Source organism: Spermophilus citellus (assembly GCF_964194105.1).
Source record: "Spermophilus citellus genome assembly, chromosome: 3".
In the NCBI taxonomy this organism is placed as follows: domain Eukaryota; kingdom Metazoa; phylum Chordata; class Mammalia; order Rodentia; family Sciuridae; genus Spermophilus; species Spermophilus citellus.
This window is the reverse complement of record NC_138184.1, coordinates 118,130,629-118,152,117: the sequence shown is the minus strand read 5'-3', so window position 1 is coordinate 118,152,117 and position 21,489 is coordinate 118,130,629. Positions and strand designations below refer to the sequence as shown.

General features: G+C 41.2%; 1 protein-coding gene across 2 annotated transcripts in view; it reads left to right on the top strand.

Annotated features, from left to right (window-relative positions):
• EGFR (epidermal growth factor receptor) overlaps positions 1-21,489 on the top strand; it is a 203,766-nt gene that overhangs the window by 163,482 nt on the left and 18,795 nt on the right. For both annotated transcript variants that reach the window (XM_081284986.1, XM_081284987.1), the window contains exons 17-20: positions 3,439-3,580; positions 4,818-4,940; positions 5,639-5,737; positions 11,416-11,601. In XM_081284986.1, the coding sequence (XP_081141112.1) occupies positions 3,439-3,580; positions 4,818-4,940; positions 5,639-5,737; positions 11,416-11,601 (550 nt within the window). The remainder of the gene's footprint in view (positions 1-3,438; positions 3,581-4,817; positions 4,941-5,638; positions 5,738-11,415; positions 11,602-21,489) is intronic.

The following is a 21,489-nucleotide window of genomic DNA, read 5'->3' as shown; positions in this document are numbered from 1 at the left end:
ATTCAAGAAGTCAAGAGTACTTGATTTTATATTTAGCAGTTAACATTTTAACTTTGTAAAGTAATCAGATGTTTCTGATAAGCACATTTATAATTAATACCATTTATATCAAATCTAATATACTTATTTTTTACTGTAAATACCAAGATACCAAGTGTAGCTAACAGTACTAGCCATTTCTTCCTTGTTGAAGAAAAATTCTAGAAACAATGGATATTACATTCTAGACATTTTGTAGAAACCAACAATCTATTAATTGTCTGACCACCTAGAAAAACATTTGAGCTAGTAATTTTAAAGACATATTTACTCTTACTTATTTCCCGGATTTAAATTGAACTTTTTTACATCATGTGAACTAAAAGGTATTTGGATCCATTTTTTATTTAAATTTAAGTTTATGAATGTTCATTTATATGCCAATTTTGATGCCATGTACATGATATATGGATACAAATCCATGTGAAGACACAACAACACAATGCACAAGTATGTACACATACACAAAACAAACAAGAAACAAAAACCTTGTAGCTTTTTGTAGGTTGATCTCCACTGGAATGCTACAGATGTTCCTTAAAGCCTCTATTAGATTTATTCCCAGCATCACCATGTCTAAGTCCTACTAAGGATCTTGTAAAATGACATTTTCCCAGTGTAGATGAGAGCTAACCCTTGAAGATTGGCCTCTGAACAACACAACAGAGTGCAAGAACTACTATAGTTGGATAAAATAATAATGATCAGAAAAACATATTAATTTAGGCACACAGAATCATATGTGAATTCATCATAAAATCATGAGCTCAAAAATATAGAGCTAAAAAAACAAAAACAAGTGTCCTAGAAAAAAAAAAATAGCATGGCTGTAATTAGTAAAGGAACATGCAGAACATCTTTATCAGATCAGGGTTTACTTTTGACTTAGATTAGAGTGAATTCAGACATTGAAAGAATAAGGTAGAGCTCTTAAATAATTAGGTAAAGATTCTCAAGGTAAAGAAGACTTGACCATTTCTTTCTTTCTTTTTTTTTTTTTTTAAGAGACATATTTTTTCACCCTCTGATCTCAAATACTGTAAGATCAGCAGGCCTCTGCAATTTGCATTTCAATGCAAGCCTTGGTGAGATAGAGATCTGGCAGGAGCCAAGGGAATCTGCTGTTTGAGCTACTCCTCATGCTTAGGGCATTTTAGCCATTTTTCCTTTATAAGATCAGTCTCCTAAGGTGTGGCCCTATAATTTATGTTTCTTCCTGAGATCAGTTTTATTCCTCAGGTGATAATCAGGCAAGGTTTGAGGGGGGGTCTTTTAGTTGGATTTGAATAGAGGGATGGTGTTAAGCAATTTTGAGTTGACAGGTATCCCAGACTGTGGGTTCAATCCCAGCAAGTAAGGAATTATCAGGAGGCTTAAGACCTGGCACTAAGACCAGGACCAGGCTGGAATGTATTAAAAAAAAAAAGTCATAGAAAAGGGAACAATCCCTTCAGCCCCTGCCACCTCCCAGAAAGGGACATGTGTTTCACTGGAAGAGTTTTTAGATTGTGTAAGAGGAGGTGATGGCAAAGGAGGGGGGGAGGCGCTTGGGTGTGGGTTTTGAGGACAGCGGGTGGGATGAGGGAGCAGAGGGACCCTAAGGTCTTTAAGGAGAGTGTTCACCTGCCATTTTGGGAGCTATGAATGAGGAAGGGAGTTGTGGGTTAGTGAGGATTAGTTTTAGAGTAGAGCAGGGCTGGTATAATGAAGGCTAGAGTGAAGGTAAAAGAAATCTTGGAGATTTCATTGGAGGAAATTGTCCAAATCTTGGAGAATTTTTTGATCAAAGTTCCTGAACTCGGGCCATTGATGTAGATTGTCTAATTTGAATTGTGGCCAGATTTGAGTATTCAGCCTAATAAGGCATTTGATTTTGAGGTCAGATTGGAAGTGGAGGATTTTCAGGTTTTTATTTTTTTATTTTTATTTATTTTTTTATTGGTTGTTCAAAACATTACAGTGCTCTTGACATATCATATTTCATACATTTGATTCAAGTGGGCTATGAACTCCCATTTTTACCACGTGTACAGATTGCAGAATCACATTCTCCATGTCCTTCAGTGAGATTTTCCATCACCACCCCACCTAGAAACTAATCAATTCAATTTTTTGTAATTTTACATCTGTGTGGGTGTGTGATTCTGGGGATTGAATCCACTCTACCACTGAGATAAGCCCTCCTGCTTCAGCCTCCAGAGTAGCTTGAATTATAGGCATGTGCCACTGCACCCAGCAATATATACTCTTTTTAATATTTTTCTCTTCTCAATCACTCACTCTTACTACTGTGGTCCCCCATGGAACTCATACTGTGGAACAAATTATTCCTTGTATCTTCCAGTGTGCCCTTTAATATAGTAAAAACTCATTAATTCAAACTTTATTAATTTGGGATTTGGAATGCAATGCTGGAGATGACTTTTGCCCTTTCTAAAAAGAAAAATGTTGTGAACTATCATTTTTATAAATTCATTTGACCCACTTAAAAGAAATATGCAAGGACTTTGGCATCTTTTTAATGGACAAATGATAGTGCTAATTAATCTTTGCTATTCATTAACATCTCTACCCAAAAATAAGAATCAATTTACCAGGAACTCTATTAGAATAGACATAGTAGGATAATAATTTTCATGCCAGCAATACACACACACACACACACACACACACACACACACACACAAAACAATCATTTGGTAAAGACTCCAGATACAGCTATTTATATTATTAATTCATATGGTCCTTCCTCCAGTGAGCTGAAAAAGCAGACTTCTGATTTTTTTCCTCTTTCTGAAATTAGGTATGACCTTGGTAAGACACAGGAGTTAATGCACTGGGGTGTGAGGCTACTTGAAAACACTCACTGTAACAATGATGCTTTTTTGTCTAAATCCTATCACTTTACAACCCTCATCAGGCATATTCATAGAGCAGTTCACATAGCTGTGGGACCCATCTTGAAAACCAAGGACCCCTTTAGGGATCTTATTGTTTCTGGAAGGTTCTTTCACCAAACCTGGCAGGGAGACAATATCTTCACTTGAACCAGCATGTTCTTGGAAAGAACAAAATACAGATTCATATAAAAAGCATTATTAAAGTCTGAATCATTTTTTAAATTGTATATTTTCTTAATCAGTAGATTAAAAAAATTGTCACCATGTGGAGAGATGAGACCTCAGTTTACAAAGTGAAAAACGGGGGGCTAGGCTGGGAAGAGAGAAGCTGAAAATGTTGGAAATATTGTCCTAGGAATCAGTGAGGTGACTTTTCTCCCTTTAGAAGCTACACAATATCCCACTTTCTGAGAAAAATATTAAATGACGTTAATGTGTCAAAAAGTGCAGGAAATGTGAAGCAAACCTCAATCTTTCTTGTCTTTCCATTTTATTCCAGACCCAAGATCCCATCCATTGCCACTGGGATTGTGGGTGGTCTCTTCTTGCTGGTGATAGTGGCCCTTGGGATTGGCCTTTTCATGAGAAGGCGTCACATTGTCAGGAAGCGCACGCTGCGTAGACTGCTGCAGGAGAGAGAGGTGAGTGCAGGAGCCTGGCTCTCTTGGGGCCAGAAGCACCATTAGGAACCAACACTGCTCTAGAGAGAAAAAAGAATCTTCCTTTGAGAATTTGTAACTTGCAATTTTGTATTTTGGTTGTTGTTTCAGTCAGTTTTCCATCACTATAACAAATACTTGAGATAATCAACTTATAAAGAAAAAAAGTTTATTTTGACTCACATTTGTGGAGCTTTTAGTCCATGATCAGTTGGCCCCATTGTTTGGGGCCTATGTTAGCACATCATGGTAGAAGCATGTGGCAGAATAAAATCACTCACCTCATGTCAGGAAGTGAAAAAGAGAGAAAGAAGAGACCAGGGTCCCACTGTCTCCTTCTTCTAATACACACCCCCAGTGACATATAGACCTCCCACTAAACTTCATTTTCTAAAAGTCTCACCACCTCCCAATAGTACCATGGGCCAGAGACTAAGCCTTCAACACCTGGACCTTTGAAACACTTCTCCAAACAACAGCAAATATATAATTATATTATTATGATTATTTGTTATAATGGAAAAATGAGAAAAAAATTCTTAGGTATCCAGTTCTACTCAGTTACATTTTGTTACCTCTAGACAATGAAATGTAAATGTTTCTGGGTTAAGTCCTATGAAATGCTTACAAAGCGGAGTAGAGGCCCAAGATGCAGCACCTCTGCATATATATAGGAGGAGGCTTGGCAAGAGATGGCTACTTGTAAACAAGCCACTGTGGTCAGATAAGATGTCACTCTGGAAAAGGCCACCATCCAAACCAGTGGCTGCTCCTTTAAGCTCTGTTTGAGATTGGTGTGATCCTTCACACAGCCTGAAGCTGGCATCTGTGTCCAGCACTGTGGTAGAAGCCAGTGCCCCTCATAAGCATAATGGCATTTTGTGTTGGGGACCCACAAATGACAAAAATGACAACCATATACAAATTTTCCTCACCAGTTTTTCAGTCTAGCTAGTTGGTGTGCAAACGGAAATAGAAATTGCTTTTGTTGAATGTGGATATATCAGAAAAGCTCTGTTCCTATCGTGTTTTATCAAGTTCTTTAAAGAAAGTGTCCATTTGTCCTTCTGAACAAGCAGGGTGAGTGCTCTATACTAAAAGGTGACCACGTGTTTTTGGATTCTGGCTGCTCGTGCTCTGGACCCATCTAGCACCCCACATTGCTGTTGGTGTGGTGCCTTGAACTAGCATCTTAGATCTGTTCCCTTCTCTTTCACAGCTTGTGGAGCCTCTGACGCCTAGTGGAGAAGCCCCCAACCAAGCTCTCCTGAGGATCTTAAAGGAAACAGAATTCAAAAAGATAAAAGTACTGGGCTCAGGAGCATTTGGCACTGTGTATAAGGTAACAACCATGGGGACAAGTAAAACCCCGGGGCTCACCATGACCCAGTCAGTGACAAGTCTTCAGTGTGTCACTGATTTTCATCATCTCTTCTCTTTGCTTGGCTGAGGGCTTGGGAAACTCCAATGTTTTTCCAAGTCATTGAGAGGAAATCTTTTATAGCCACAATGCAAATAAGTGGTCTTTGGGGGCCAAAAGCATTGTTAAAGATGGTATTGACCTTTCGAGGGGAGTGTGGCATAGGCAGGAGGCTGTAGCAGGTGAATACAGAAGGGGAGCTGCCTGTCATTGCATTAAGCATCAAAATAAAGCCCAGGTCAGAACAGGATCTTCCTAATATGCTTCATTCCTTTTCCTGTTTGCTTAAAATCTGGTTTCAGTTAGGCCTAGATCCAAAGCATCTTAGAATTCTGGACTAAGTGATCCACACTGACTTCACAACTGGCCCAAGCAGGTTTTGTACTCTGATTCATGCACCTGATAGCTAAAGAGATGCTTAGAAGTCACAGTTGGCTTTGCAGTGTAGAGCTGTGACACCTGATAGCTAAAGAGATGCTTAGAAGTCACAGTTGGCTTTGCAGTGTAGAGCTGTGGCTCCACTTAGGATTGTCACTAATAAAATCCTTCTAGCACACAAGACAACATATTGCACGGTGTGATAATCACCAATTAATGTCTTCTCTTTCTCTTGATCTCAGGGACTCTGGATTCCAGAAGGTGAGAAAGTTAAAATTCCGGTAGCAATCAAAGAATTAAGAGAAGCCACGTCTCCAAAAGCCAACAAGGAAATTCTTGACGTAAGTATCTGCTTTGTTCTCTCGTTGTCCACAGGATGGACATCAGAAGCCGCCTTTTCTGGTGTCAGCATCAGGTTGCTTTATTCTAAGTGTTTTTACTTTTCATATCTTTTTCCTCCTAGCCATAGTGCATTTATTTCCCTCCTCTTGTGGAAAAGATTCTTCCATTATGTTATCCAGAGATGGCTGGAAATCTCAGGAGCCTGTTGACACTAGTTTCTTTACATACATTACCACAGTAAATACTCATGATGAGCCTGTGACATAGGTATTATGTTCAATATTTTTTGGAAAAAAAATGGTGCTATAAAGAAACTCACCCAGCTTCTAATGGCTGGGATAGGCGTAAAACCCTTCATGATTTTTTAAAATATATTTTTTAGTTGTAGATGGATACAATATCCTTATTTTGTTTATTTTTATGTGGTGCTGAGGATTGAACCCAATACCTCACACATGCTAGGCAAGCATTCTGCCCCTGAGCTACAATCTCAGCCCCAAACCTTCATGATTTCTGACTCTGAAACTCATGTTCAGCTTGCTTTTCTGAAGTATCTTATCTTTAAAATGGCTTTTATTGATGGTGCCTAAGATTCACAATATAATTCCCTCTTCATGAACTGTTGACCACATTCTGTACTTTCTCACAAGGAAGAGGCTAGCTGAAAGGGGACAGCCTGAAGTAGGACAGAGCCCTCTTCAGTATTGGCCTGGCTTGTTATGAGTTATTGGAAGCTCCTGCTCTTGTTCTGAGACACACACACAGCATGTGAAATAGGAGATATGGAGGGCCTACCCAGTAGGTTGGAAAACAGAGTCAAAGAAAAGGAAAAATGTCTGCCTCTTGCTGCAGAAATTTAGACAATTTAGCGGTCTTACAGCCAAAGACAAAAGCCATATAGTATTATCGTCAACTTACAGATCTATAATAAGTGAGGCAAATATGAGCCTTTTAAAATTGTGCTTAGATGTGATGCATTTTCCAGTGGCAAAACCCTCTGCCCTTTAATTTTCTCTGGGCAGCTTTCTCTCTTTTTTTTTTCTAGTGGGGAAACGCCACATTGGTACACTCCTAAATGAAAGATGATATATTAATATAATGTAATAGAAAATCTTACATGTGGATGACATACTTATCAAGCAAAATTATCTTTCATTTTAATGGTTTACAAATCAGTGTCGAGTCCTGTTAATGTGATGTCAAGTTTTGTTAACCACAAAAAAAGAATAAGAAGACAAGGATTTGTGAAGTCTTTTCACTTAAAACCTCTAACCCTTAACCTCTACTGTTAAAAAGAGTACCTTTTTGCCAAATTTGCTTCCTTTATTAATTTTCTGCTCATTCAAGACATTCTAATAAACAACCCAGAACATACATTTCAACAATATTTATAAGGTAGAATAAGGAAAGCTCGAAAGTATTCTAAACAATAGCTATGCTTTGGGAAGGAAGTAGTTTTCACTGAAAATTCTCTCCCTTCTCCCAGGACCTCTTAATGAAGGAAATCTGTGTTTCTGTGGGTGGAGATGGGGTAGATGAGGGATAAAGGAAAGGTTTAAAAATTCGGTGCACCTGATATCTGAAGGCCCTATTTTGCCTCATACTCATCCTTTCACCTGGTCTCCTCCCCGCCCCCCATTATTTTTATTTCCTTTCCCCACTTTGTTTCTTCATTCTCGTCATCTTTGGTCTTCTCTTCAAATATCAGATGTTATGACTATGGCACTGGATGATAAACTTGAGGCTTTCTCATTTGCTTGTCCTAAGGCTCAATCTCCTGGGCGCTCCCACATTTTCCTGGCAGTGTGGAGTCATGTGCTGGTGCTGGAAAGCACCCTCTGGAAATCAGGAACGTTGAAGGAGGTAGTTTCTGCTAAAAGAAACAAAGCCAGATATGCTAAGGCCAATTTCAACAGTGTGCTAAATAGCACATTAATTCTGTGACAGGGCAGCCCATGGGCCAAGTATTTTTTATTTTTAAATACTGGCTGTACTCATACATGGTTCCAAAGACCCAGTACTCTGTGGTCCACCATGGGCTGTTTTACATGGCTGTTTTACACTGTTTTACATGGCTGTCAGTGGCTTAATTAACTGTTATTTTAAATATGGGGGGCACCTATTCTTCACTCAATAGATTAGACATAGGCCTCTTCTTAGGAGTTTAGAATCTAGTGGAATTCTTTTCCTTATTCATAACATAAAACAGTTAAAAAATGAAGGAGAGCCAGGTGTAGTGGTGCACACCTGTAACCCAGCAGCTGGGGTGGGGGGGGCCGGGGCTGAGGCAAGAGGATCACGAGTTCAAAGCTAGCCTCAGCAATTTAGTGAGGCGCTGACCAACATGGCAAGACCCCATCTCAAAGTAAAAAATTACAAGGGCTTGGGATGTGGCTCAGTTGATAAGTACCCCTAAATTCAATCCCTGCTGCCAAAAAAAAAAAAAAAAAGAAAGAAGAAAAATAAATGTTGATAGGCAGCAAAGAAGGCCCAATAATCATTGCCAGCAATAAGGACAAACATAATAGATTCTTAAGGTCACCAAAACCTCAAGGACAACCCAGTGGTAGGACTTGGACAGCAGCCACCAGGGTCTCCAAGTGTGAGCTCTGCCTGCCTGGGTGGCTTGTGCTGAGATTGTTGTGGAATACCAAGCATACTTGGTGTAGGTCACGGTGCACCTTCACTATTTCCAAGATAAACAGTAAAGAACAAAGCTCACTTTAACTTCTGCACATGCTGAGTGAGCGGGGCACACAACAACAGTGTTCCCATTGTGCCCTGGGGAGGCGGGGCAGGAAGTGACGACTCAGCTCTGTTGGTCTTTCAGGTTTTAGTAGGACCAGGACCTGGCAAGCTTCCAAACTCTGTGTGGCCTGACACCCACACCCCCTGCTCTGTTCCCAGTTCCTGGTTCCAGATCAGCCCCTTGCCAGCCCACAACAGATGGGCTGCTGAGAGTGCTCCACTTTGCAGATTTTTCTCCCCTTTAAAATGAATACAATATGTACTCAAATCTCAACCAGATCTTGAGAAAATAGGAACCTCCAGAGGATTTCTTTGGTGTTATGGTTGTACAGCTTCCCAGACTCCGGGGAGAGATGTGATTTGTGCTTTTATGTCAATCCCATGGCTTATTAATTTTTCCATAGACTTTCCAGTTTAAATTTAGGGTAGGCAATGGAAAAGGAATGCAAAACAGATTTATATATGGGTTTCACATGTGTGTGTGCACACATGTGTGCCACCTAAAGCTTTCAGGCAGCCCATAAAACAGAGCACCTGAAAGACATCATGATTTGCTTCCATATGCAAAGAGAGGCCCTAGGAGCACCTGGTGCTACACATGTGCTGAGCGGGTGGACCATGGAGAGAAGCCCACTGGCCCAGGGGTTAGGAGACCCAGATGTAGGCCCATTCCTGACACTAAGAAGTAGTATACCCTCAGGTTGGCCATTCATTTCCCTAGGCCTCAGTCTCTTCTGACAATATTGACCTCAAACACAATGCACTTTCTGGCCCCATTCAATTCTCTGACTTTTGCAAGCATTTTTTCAAGATTGAGGATATTTTCAATGACCCCAGAGTCAACAGGTATTAAATATCTACTCTGCTCTTTAATGTTGTAATATTGTTTTTATAATAGAAAATATTCATATCCTGCTTAAAAATTAAATTGTGTTTATAATAGAAAAATGCATATCCTGCTTGAAAATAGAGACCATAAACAATCAAGAAAGTATCTCCTATTTGTTAGAGGATGGGTTTTGAGGCAACAAATAAGGAAACATTTGCTGGTGTGATCTAGTACTATCGAGTGCCAGCTATACTCTAGGCATATGCTGCTAGGTATGAGAATGTAGTCCATCTCTTAAAAACTTGGTGGGGGAAGGACCTGTTTTAAATTACACAGATAAGTATAGATTAGGATGTGTTCTCCAAAGCAGTGGCTCTGCAACTTCATCAAGAATCTCCCAAGGGCTTGTTCAAAGAAATGGCATCTCACTTCTAGGCCTAAGGGGAGCTGCAAGAATTGACCTCTTACAAGTTCTCAGGCAATGCTGGGACTGCTTCCCTGAAAAAAAAAACAAAAAACAAAAAACCTGCAAGATGCCAGGGAAGTTTTAATGGGGAGTCAGTGAGGTTCCTGAGAAAATCAGGAGGGCCTTTGGGGACAGAGGCTCTCCAGTGGAAGAGGCCTGAGGGGAGAGCAGGCAGCAAGAGTTTCCCAAGAATGGTGAGGACCCAGGGAAGGGTTCAAGGCAAGAAAAGTGCTGTGATCATATTTGTGTTTAAACACATAAACAGGGGCTGTGGATATGTAGCTCAGTGATTGAGCATGTACCTAGCATATGCATGCCCCTAGGTTTCATCCCTAGTACCACAAAGTATAGATAGACAGACAGATAGACATGCATATTTTCATACACACACATACACAATAAATAAATAAATCTAAATTTGCACACAAATACTCACACATATGCCCTCTCCCTTCCATCCTCACCATGACTGTCTTCTGTCTTCAACCCTATGTTCCAGCCTCCTTGCCCAGTTTATGCCACATACCTGAGCATCCCTGGCCTCACCTTGTCTCTTGGGCTACACTCTAAACACAGCAGTTGCTGAAATATGGAAAGGAACCTCTGATCTCATTCTCTTGCAGTTCATGTTGTCTCTTTCACATCCAAATAAAAGGTCACCACCATTTGTATTTTAAAGGGAAAGAGAATTTATGGGTGGAAATTGAGGATTCCCTAGTTCTCAGTTAGACATAAGAAAGGATCCCATTGTGCACATGATTGCAAATAAATGAAGCTTTCTCAGCCTAAGAATAGCAGAAGGGTTAAAATAAAGTCTATATTCATGGATCTGTCAAAGTCTCCTGCCTTGGCAGTCAGCCTAAATGAATGGGGCAGGAATGGATGCATTATGCAGAGCAGCATGTTTTTCCCATCAGGAGACTAGGGCAAGGCAATACAGACCACGTTCTTCAGAGTTGGATCTTGAGCAGCCAATGGAATCTATAGTCATCATAGATTGAATGTCCATTTCAGAGGCTGGAGCTGGTACACAAAAAGATGTTTTCCAATTACTCTTTGGAGAAGTGCTGTAGGCAGTGTTTCTATCCCAAATACCGTCCCATTGCTCAGTCAGGGCCAAGTTTGTTCTGTTGAAAAGAGTGGGCTTCTTGCTGGCTGGTTGCTGCATCAGTGACTTTCCTGAACATGCTTACCATCATGTCTCAGTAGTGCCTATGGTGAGAGCTTCTGATAACGTGAGCAAGTCATTGTCCACAGTGTCCTAGTCCCAAAACTCAGGCCCTGACAGCATCTTTATCCTTGAGTCAGAATCTTCCTAAGGAAGATTACAGCAGTTCCCAAACATGGGGACATTAGAGTGACCCAGGTCCCTTGTTCAACCAATGTTTTGCCAATGGGAATTGTTACCTGGCTTTCTCTGTCAAGTGGAATCCCTAGATACACACAAGAGGGTCCATCTCCCACAAAGTCTCTTGTCGCTTCACAGCTCTTAAAAAATGTCCCTTACAACAGTACATATTTTGAAAATCATGCTCATGCTTTTTTTTTTACATGGAAAAAAGGATCCATGTGTCTCTTTCTTTAGTCACTGTTAGGGAACCTTTCTGATGCCATCCTCTCTTGTTCCCTTACAGGAAGCCTATGTGATGGCCAGTGTGGACAATCCTCATGTGTGCCGCCTCTTGGGTATCTGTCTGACCTCCACCGTCCAGCTTATCACTCAGCTCATGCCCTTTGGTTGCCTCCTGGACTATGTCCGAGAACACAAGGACAACATCGGTTCCCAGTACCTACTCAACTGGTGTGTGCAGATTGCAAAGGTAAATGGAGAAGGAGCCCTGAGAACACATAGAGCAGGTGTCTGTCTACCTTTGAAAAGGAGGGCAGATATTTCCATTAAACAAGAAGTGCAGCTGTCTCAGCTTGTTGCACACTGCTGTCATCTTTCAGGAGAAATAATGATCATTAGTAAAAACATCCAAGGAAAACAGCAAGTGGGGAAATAAGTATACTGAAAAATGAGGTATTTAGTCTGCCATCCAGGGATAACTGAGCCAAGAGGATATGTGTATGTGTGTGCACTTGCAGGTTTTTTTTTTTTTATCTTAGGTTAAATTTAATGGATCAGCTTGTACACTAAATCAGTGTCATTTCCACCTGCATGTTGGAAATCTAGTCCTCCACGTGTGAACAGTTTTTTCCATTGAGTGTTCAATATGTTTGGTGTTCTTGTCCTTATTTTTTTTGGAGCTCTTTTTGGTTAACACTGTGGTGCTTTGTAGTAGAGGAGTGTGGCTTTCCTCGGTCAGGATTTGATAGCAAGGTAAGTAAACCAGGCTGAGGCCAGAAGGACGACTTGGAACGCTGGTGTGTCTGTGTGGGCAGGGCAAGTGTTATGGCACAAGGCCTGTTTTACAGGTCTGAGGAGGCTGGTGGAAGAGAACAGGTGCTCCTACTACATGGAATAGGCTCCTTCAATGTCCTCCTATTGACAGGCTTGCTGCAAAGCCACAGAGGGGATGTGAAAGCACACAGTGGCCACATGGTCCTACCTATTTGCTGTGGTCAGGCAATAAGCCAGGTATTGAGCTGTTCACAGTTCACCAAAGGACTCCTAATTTTATCTCAAACTTCTCTCATCTCCATCTCAGCCCTACAAAAATTACTTGCACCCAAAGTGCAAAATCCTATTTTTTAATGATAATGGATGTACATTTTACACAAATGAATTTAAAGAATTTGTGGGCAGGGCCTGTCCCTGACTTGTGACATACCCCTACCTCCCACAGACAGCAGGAAAGGGTGTTTAGGGAAGTGTCAGGGACCCCTGAACAGGGGTACAGTGTGTCACCTAGCCAGGGCCATTTCTCACAGCGCTCCTGATCAGTGGTAGCAGTTGTTCCTGCCAGCTTACTTATGAGAATGCCCTAAACTTGCCTCACCCAATTCTCAGCAGTTGTAAAAAATAACACAAAACAAACAAAAGCACATTCTGGGCACGCCTTTTCTGGCAGCTGCCCATAATACCACAAGACTGGCACAGGGTGAGGCTGGCTCCCTCCTGGAACTGAGGCTCTGGGCTGTGCTAGGGAAGTGGGAGGCTTCCACTCAGGATAGTCAGACAGCAGCACATCCTTCTTTGTTCCTATACTGTGGGGTGGTGATTCTCAGCCACAGCCCCAACAGGCTCCCAGTATGCCAGGGAAGTGAGAAATACTTGATCCTCTATGACCAAGTTTTTGCCATTGTCATTTTCAAAGTCACAGAGGAGTTATATCATCATTATTAGACAATAGTCCAGGAGTAGGGTTGCTGTGCTTTCTTGTATTTGTGAAATGCTTGATAGTTCTGTATCATTATATGAAGTTGTTGAGGATGCCATGACAAATTACCACAAATTTGGTGGCTGATCACAACGGAAACTTACTCTTGTACGGTTCTGGAAGCCATAAGTCCAAGATCAAGTTGTCTGAAGATCCCTGATCTCCCAAAGGTGCTAGGGGAGGTTCCCTCCTTGCTAGTCCCAGGTTGTGGTGCCACTGCATTTCCTTGGCTTGTGACAACATCACTTCAGTCTCTGCCTCTGTCTTTACATGGCCTTATTTCCTACATCTCTACGTCCAAATTCTCCTTTCTCATAGATACCAGTCACTGAACTTGAAAATTCTATGAGAGAATATCTTAAATAGTCTCAAAAACATATATGTGAGATGAAGGATATATTAACTAGCATTATTTAGTCACTTCACACATCAAAACATAACGTTATACCCCATAAATATATATATTTATTAGTCATTGGATTTAGAGACCACCCTAAGTCTGGGATGATTCTATCTTAATATCTTTAATTAGATCTCAGAAGCCCATGTCCAAATAAGATCACATTCTGTGGTTCTGGGTCAACATGAAATGGGGGGAATCTATTCAACCCATTATAATTGCTGATCTGGGGAGGAGGTGATTAACCCAAAGTATGTTTCACTGGGTATAGAATTATTTCTGGGAGTCTTCTCAAGTGCTTACTCCTGGACCCAGACATTCTTCCTTAAGCTTTCCTCACTGAATAGATAGGGTAGGACATTGAAACTGTTGTGCTCCCTTCCCAGGAAATCTCTGTTACATTGTTTTATATTCTTCTTAGCACAAATCCTGCCTGAGAAGATCTGGTTTAATCTTTTAAGTTTGTGCCCAGCTGCTCCAACTGTGAGGTGAGCCCTGGCTGTGTCTCCTAGCTTGGGCAGGGCCAACAGAACCCTGCACCCTTGGGGCCAGCTCCTTCTGAATGATTCCTAATGCCCATGTCACCAGAGTGTGCCAGGAGATTTAGCATAAATTCTTTAATTATCTCAAATTAATTCCCACCTCCACCAAAGTGACTCTTAGTGGAGCTGAGGGTATAGCATAGTGGAGGAGCACTTGCTTGCCTAGCATGTGCAAGGCTCTGGGTACTATCCCCAATACTGGGGGTGAGAGGGGACTTTTTATGTGATGGAGAAGTGACCCTATCTTCAGTGTGAATTGCCGATGTCACCCTTTTACCTTAAAGGGCAAACAGTCTCAGTAGGTTTTCCCAGTAAAGAACAAGGCTTAAAATTTCAGTGGACTCTAACATCAAATCTTGATTTTAGCATTCATGAGCCTCGTGAGCCAGGCAAATCACTTAGTCTTTTTTGCACTCAGTCCCTTTGGCTATAAGATGGTATTCTGCCACCTCTATTTCTGGGTAGAAGGATGAGAACAGAGAGTCTCTGTGAGTCACTTGCCACAGGTTTGGATACACCTTTGATACTCAATAAATGTTCCTTTCCTCCTTCAGTTTCCCATAACTAAAGTAGGTTGGTGTCGAGGTTAAATTCTAATCTAAAATGTTATCTTATGCTAGGTCCACATCAACTTTCATTTTATTTTAGAATAGCATCTTCTGCTCTGCATCTTTTATTATTCATGAGCTTTTTCCCTCTTTCCTTTGAAATATTACATTCCCATTTGCCTGACCACCAATGTCTGCAGAAATGGAAGTTTATTTAACCCCTAAAATCAGCTCTCTGCAAGCATGATGACAAACATACTAATCCAACAGCGTCTAAGAGAGGTGGGTCCCATTCAAGCGTGGTTTACCAAGGATACTGAACTTGAGTTTCTAGAGCCTGAAACTTTGCTGAGATAGTTTTCTATATAATATTACTCAGAATTTCCACCTGATGTTTAAAGCCACTGTTGTACTTTGCTTAGCTTTATCTTAATTTGAAATCCTTCCCTGATTGGGGCCATTAGTTCTTCATGCGTGAAAGATTTGTTTTTTGATCCACAAGGGAAACCTTATTCTGCCATATTTGAGTAGCCAGCATGGTGGAATTTCTATCCCTGGAGGGAAAGAAAAGGAATGCTTTCCCAAATTATAAAGATTGGCTTTTGGATGACAATTTATCTGAGTCTTAAACAATTTTATTTTTATAAGTGTGAAGTGAAAACTACCCAGAAATACTTAGTGGCTGACCAGAAACTAAACTCCTGACATTTTCAAAGTGGAATTTATTGACCTGTAAATGTGCTGTGTTGATTCACAAAGGCATGAACTATCTTGGGGAGTTTTCTAAATATTGATGGGAGAGCTGACCACTGTTATACAAGTTCATTGTCCTCACTAAACTGCTAAACTCCACTGGGCATAGGAAAAAGACAAAAACAGAGTTGCCATAGGGAAGGAATCAGATTAGTATTGGTGGACTATAATAGAGCCACCCCTTGTCATATGTGGTGAAAATGGATTCCATTCTCCACTCCCCACCCAAAAAAAAAAAATTCAGTCTCAAAGGCTTGTGGAGATGTCACCTGCTCATCCATCAGAAAGAGCAGATGTCTCAGCCTCCTGATTCATAAGCAGCTTTCACTCACTGGGAGTGAGTTAGTTGCTTAAGAAATTACGTCTATTCTCTCTAGGTGTATAAGCAAGCTAGTAAACCTCCAAATGTATTACAATCACACGGCAAAATAATGTCATGAAATTTTCTAATCCAAAAATTCTATCCTGGGCTGGGGATGTAGTTCAAGGGGTAATGCGCTCACTTGGCATGCGCGGGGCGCTGGGTTCGATCCTCAGCACCACATAAAAATAAAATAAAGATGTTGTGTCCACCGAAAACTTAAAAAATAAATATAAAAATTCTCTCTCTCTCTCTCTCTCTCTCTCTCTCTCTCTCTCTCTCTCTCTCTTTAAAAAAAATTCTATCCTCAGTTCAGTTTGGCAAACACCATTACTGTATCACACCTTTCTCTGTAGAGCCCTACAGTATGCATTTTTATTGCAAAGTCCTGCAAAAATAAAACTGTTTAGACTAGCATTTTCCCAAACTCTTTTTGACAACAGAGCTATTCTATTCATCCAGATTAAGGTCTCAGAGAATTGAGTTTTCAAACATGGATCTGATGCTACATTACCACAAATGATATCAGTTTAAGGTCTTTGAGACCAGCCCCTGATGAAATATGAAAGAAGGCTGGGTAGGGGGTGCGAAGGAGATGCTCGGAAAGAAACTGATTTATGGGTGTCATTCTCTGACTAGAACTTTGTATAAATACCAAATTGCACTTAGTTCAATTTATGAGGTTAAAACTTAACAGAGATTTCTAAAAATTCAGTTCAAAGGATCCATTTTACAAGTATGGAAGATACTTAATTTGGTCCTTTCAAAAAGCCCCAGGTATTTTCACTGATTACCCATTGACAGGAATTATCAGTACATGTGAACTGCTAAGAAGATAGCAGATGAGCATGGGCTGAGTCAGTGGTGGGTCCTCACATCCCAACAAGGAGATGAAAGGTGATTCCACTTTGATATAGCCAGAACATTACAGTCCACTTCTGCTTTGTTCTAGGTGTCATGTCAACAAAACTATGTTCAAATTACACAGTAGTCCCCTCTCCTCTGTGGGGGATAAACAAGATCCCCTGAAACTGTGATTATATGCCTATGATAAAGTTTAACTTATAAATGAGGCACATTATGAGATTAATAAAAATAATAATAAAATAGAACAATTATAACAATATACCAAATAAAAATTATATGGATGTGGGCTCGCTCTCTCTTGAAAAATACAGGACTCCTCCTTTATCTGCAAGTTGGCTTTCTGCAGTTTTGGGTACCTAAAATTAAAAACGATGAGTTGTTTATTTTCAAAATTTTCCATTTAATATTTTTGGATTGCAGTTGACTGAAACCACAGAAAGTGAAATTATGGTCAAGAGAGCCACATCATGACAGAAGAACAAGGGGTGAGAGGGTAAAAATGAATGCTGTATGAAAAACTAAAAAAGAAGGAACTATATGTTCCTTTACATAGGCTGTAGTGGAGATTCCACTACATTCTACATTTTATGTTCTGTCAAATATACAACTTCCTACACTGGTCTCAGTTAACCCCTGACCTTCACTGCTAAGATCTGCGCCCTCAACCCACAGGTAGGGTTGAGATACAGCCCTATCCCCCTGACTGACAGTCCACCAGGGGGTGATTCAGCCACTGTACCTCCTGTTCCACAGAGGGCCAAAGGGGTGGTCTTGGCAAGAGCCCTTTAACCTTCAAAGCAAACATCTTGCAAGTATCTATACAACATAACAGAATGCAGGATAAAAGAGCCAGACCACTTATCCAATGATCAGATGTTTGTTATTTGAATTCTTTTTAATTTTTTTTCCTGCATTATTCCACAAAGGATTACAGCTAAACTTAAATTATCAACCTAAATGACCTTATAGTATGTCTGTAAAAGAACAAATTCACACAAAGCAACTTAAGAACATATTCATCAACTTTCATTAGTTTGTCAAATGATTTCTTAAAGCATATTCATTCGCTTTTAGATATTTTATTAAGTTATTTCTTGAGAACTTATATGCCAGTGTTAAGCATCATATGAAAGATACAAAAGTAAGATAAGACTTCTTATCTACCTAAATTTGTCAGTGAGTGAAGGACAAGGACTGCTACAGAGCAAGAGATGCAGCAAGGAATGAAGTATGTCAGAGCAGGAAAGTCAAGGGCAGGAGGCCCTGATGTCTTCAAGGCCACTGTGCAAGTTAGAGCAGAAGAGTTGTGACCAAGTGAACGTATCCAGTCAGCCAAGTGCAGGAGTTGGGCCAGACTCCGGGAAACGAGGGGTGCACAAGCCAGACTGCCCCACCCCTCAAGAGTCCAGAGCCCTGCAAACTAAATGACCCTGTAGACATGAGTGCAATAGATCCTGACCCTGTCCTAGTGTCAACTGAGGGTGAGGACACAGAGTTGAGGAGTGCAGCAGTGGGTGAGGGTGCTTGAGAGCCAAGGGGGCAGAGCAGGCTCAGTGACTGCAAGGCACTAAAGAGAGAGGGGCAGCTGAGAGACCCTGCAGGACCGAGAAGGTGGAGCTTCAGCACAACAAGAAAGGCACGATGTAGGAATTCATTCGTCATTGGACATTTTTAGGAAGCATAGCAGAGTTTTGGTAGATCAAGACAGTGCTCTCATTTAAGGTTATAGCAAAAGGGATTGAGGAAAGAGGATGGATTTGGCATTTAAGAGGAAAGTATGATCATTGCTAATCACCTGCACAGAACTCTTCCCTAGGTACCATCTGAGTACCCTGCATGGATAAACTCACTAATGCTCTGTCTGATTGGTCCATTCTATCCATGGGAAGACTGAGACATGGGGCCATTAAGTAACTTGCCAACATCTCAGGCCAGTACATATGAAAATCAGGATTTGACACCAAACAGCCTTGCTCACAAGTCCTCACTCTTTCCCTGCACTTGATGTCACAGATCAGGGGACCGTCACAGGCCAGCAATCCCATTCCTCTTCTGGCAGGGTAGGATTCCAGAGGCACACCACTCCTAGCCTGGAATGGGAAATTCTGACACTTTCCTGCCTCCTCGGAAGACAGGCGCTCAGTGATGCATAAGCCATGCTCTTGACTTTACAAAAAACATGTGCCCACTCCCCTTGTCCTACTTTCTGCCATTTCTGTGCTCATGAAATCCGCGCTCACCGGAATTTTCCACATTGTGGTTAATAAAACAGAACAGAAATGGATCCTGTTCCAGCCTCCTCTCTGAACTCCTCCCAAGACTTGTAGGATGCTGCAGCCCTTGGGAAAACAAAGTCTTTAAAGGTCAAGCCCCACCACCCCCAGTGCTTTCTTGTTCCATAGGTACTGTGCCAGAAAAATCTTTGATATCCGTGTGAAGCATATCCCTGGGCCTGTCTTTTCTAAGTTTAAGTTCCAGTGTGGCTCTTCAAATTCCCTTTTAACCTCAGTATTTCAAAATTCATTCTAGTTTTCCTGTAGTAATTAACAAAAATAAATATGTTAAATTCAATTAAAATGAGAAGAATCAGGAAATGAGCTTCCCCAGAGGCCGCACCGGGGCGTGTGCTGATATTACTTCCTGTGGCGTATCTGCTTAGAGCCTGAGGGTTCATAAGTAATATCACAGACCTTATCTTTGATGGCTGGTTAAAATATAACTCTGCTGGGCACAGAGATGGCCTTTCAAACTGTCTGAGACTGTGGGACAGAGACCCATGAGTGGAGTTTTATCTAAGTTCAAATAGTCTAATCTCTTTGTCCCCAAATTGTCTCTGATTTAAGACCCTCTGGCTGATTAGCCAGAATATGTAAACAGTTCTTTCCTCCCTTTTCCCAAGCCTTCTCTGAAGACTGATGTTCTAAGAAAACCTCACACCATGTTGAAGTTGTGCTGCTCCTTTAAATCCCTGAGCCTGAAGAGTGGGGCAGGGCTGGGGTGGAGCTCAGTTGGATTTATTAGATTCACACAATGACAGGACTTACTTTGTGGCACAGGGCCAAGGTGCGAGATTTTTGTTTTGTTTTGTTTTGTTTCTAGTAGCCCAAGCAGCTTTTGGCCCAGCAGGCAAGTTTCACTCCAAGGCCCCGGCAGGGCTGTGAAGGCCAAGGTCATGATGGTGGTCTTGGGAACTGAGGACTTGGTCGGTTCAACAGCATGCTTTGATTTCTAGAGCCCCTGGTCTCTACCAAGGTGGTCACATGTGTACCTGGACAGAAAGAGGATTCTGTTGGGGATGTGTTTGGGGTGGCTGGCACATGGATAGTGCTTAAAGCTGTCAGCAAATGTTATTATTCAATCATTCATTTATTCAGTCATTTATTATTCCATAAATGGTTACAATGTGTCCCAGATACCAAATCTTCTGTTAGGCATTTAAGGAGACAGAATGAAAGTTAGTCCTGGTGGTTAAACCAGGCTGGAAATGCCTTCTGAAGTTCCCCTTTGAGTTTCATGAACAACACAAAACACATACACACACACAAGAAAAAAAAATGTAAGAGAGAGGTAAGAAAGCAGTTTACTAGTCCTCTGTATAGGGCTATTACTATTACTTGCTGCTCTAGGTCTGTGCAACATCTATGCAATAGCTTCCACAGAGGAAAAATGAATGAAATAAATACAGGGTAGACAGAAAAGAGACAGCAAGGGGTATTGAGAGAAAGAAAGGGGTAGAGAAGAAAGAGGGAAAGAGAACCAGTGAGCTAATACAGCCTGGAATGCAGAGGTTAGGTCTGTCCAGGCAAGCAGCCAAGCATAATTAACCCTTTTGAAGAGTTCATCATATTTAATAAGCAGAGGTCTTATTCTTTTATAAGACACAGGGCTAGCAAAGCACAGACCATTGTCACCATCCCATAAATCAAAGAGGAGATTAAAGTGAGGAAGGAGCCAGCCTTTGAAGAGAGATCATAGCAAGAGTGACAGGAACAAAAAAAAAAAAAAAAAAAAAAAAGATGAGGTCTGTGTTTGGAAATGTTTCCTCAGCTCCCAGTCCTTCCCATTCTCTTTCCACACCCACTCTTAAGTAATAATTCCTAACTTGGAAGTATATTCCAGAGAAGAAGCTTCTACCTTCTTCTTGAGAAGACATAAGTCCTGTTCATCCTTATTATCTAGCACAGGGGACATCTTGGGAAGGGAAGCATTTACATTGAACAGCATCTTAACATTTAGGAGCTTTCCAGGTAATACAAAGGAGGAGTAATCCAGGTGTACCTGAGGTATGGAAAGCAGTTGATTTTTTCCAAAAAGAGAAAAGCACTAAAGACCTCAAAACTAGCACCCAGAGAATAATTCCTGGTGCATCTTTGTGAGGTACTACTTTCAGAGGATGGCTGGTTTTGTCCTAGAAAGAATTTTTTAATTTTTACTCTTCTGTCAGGTCAGTTAATAATTTCCCACTTAGGCTCTATACAAAAATATGAAGAATTTGCCAGAAAATGTAAGAAAACATTCTTGTCTACAGGTATTCCCTGCAGCTGCTCTAAAGTGGAGATGCCTCCCTAGCTACAAAACACCAGAGTAAAGCAGAGTTTGTTAAACCCATTCATTTCCATTTGGTGCACTTCAGCCAGCACTTTTGTGCTGAAGCACCAGCTCTGTGCTGAAGAGTTCATGATCATCAGCCAGAAAGGAAGGGGGAAATGCAGCCGACTCTTCTGGCTAAAGAGAAGGGAGGTGTATTTATGAGTAAGTGGGGGAGGCCGTGGAACAAGCAACATGAGATGTCTGCAGGCTTGACCACCTCCCAGCTTTTGCCTGCCAGTATGGCCCTGCACAGGGAAGGTGGGCTGCCAACCTCACAACAGACTGGAGCTCAGTGAGGCCAAAGGAGCTTGGCTCTGCTGGGCA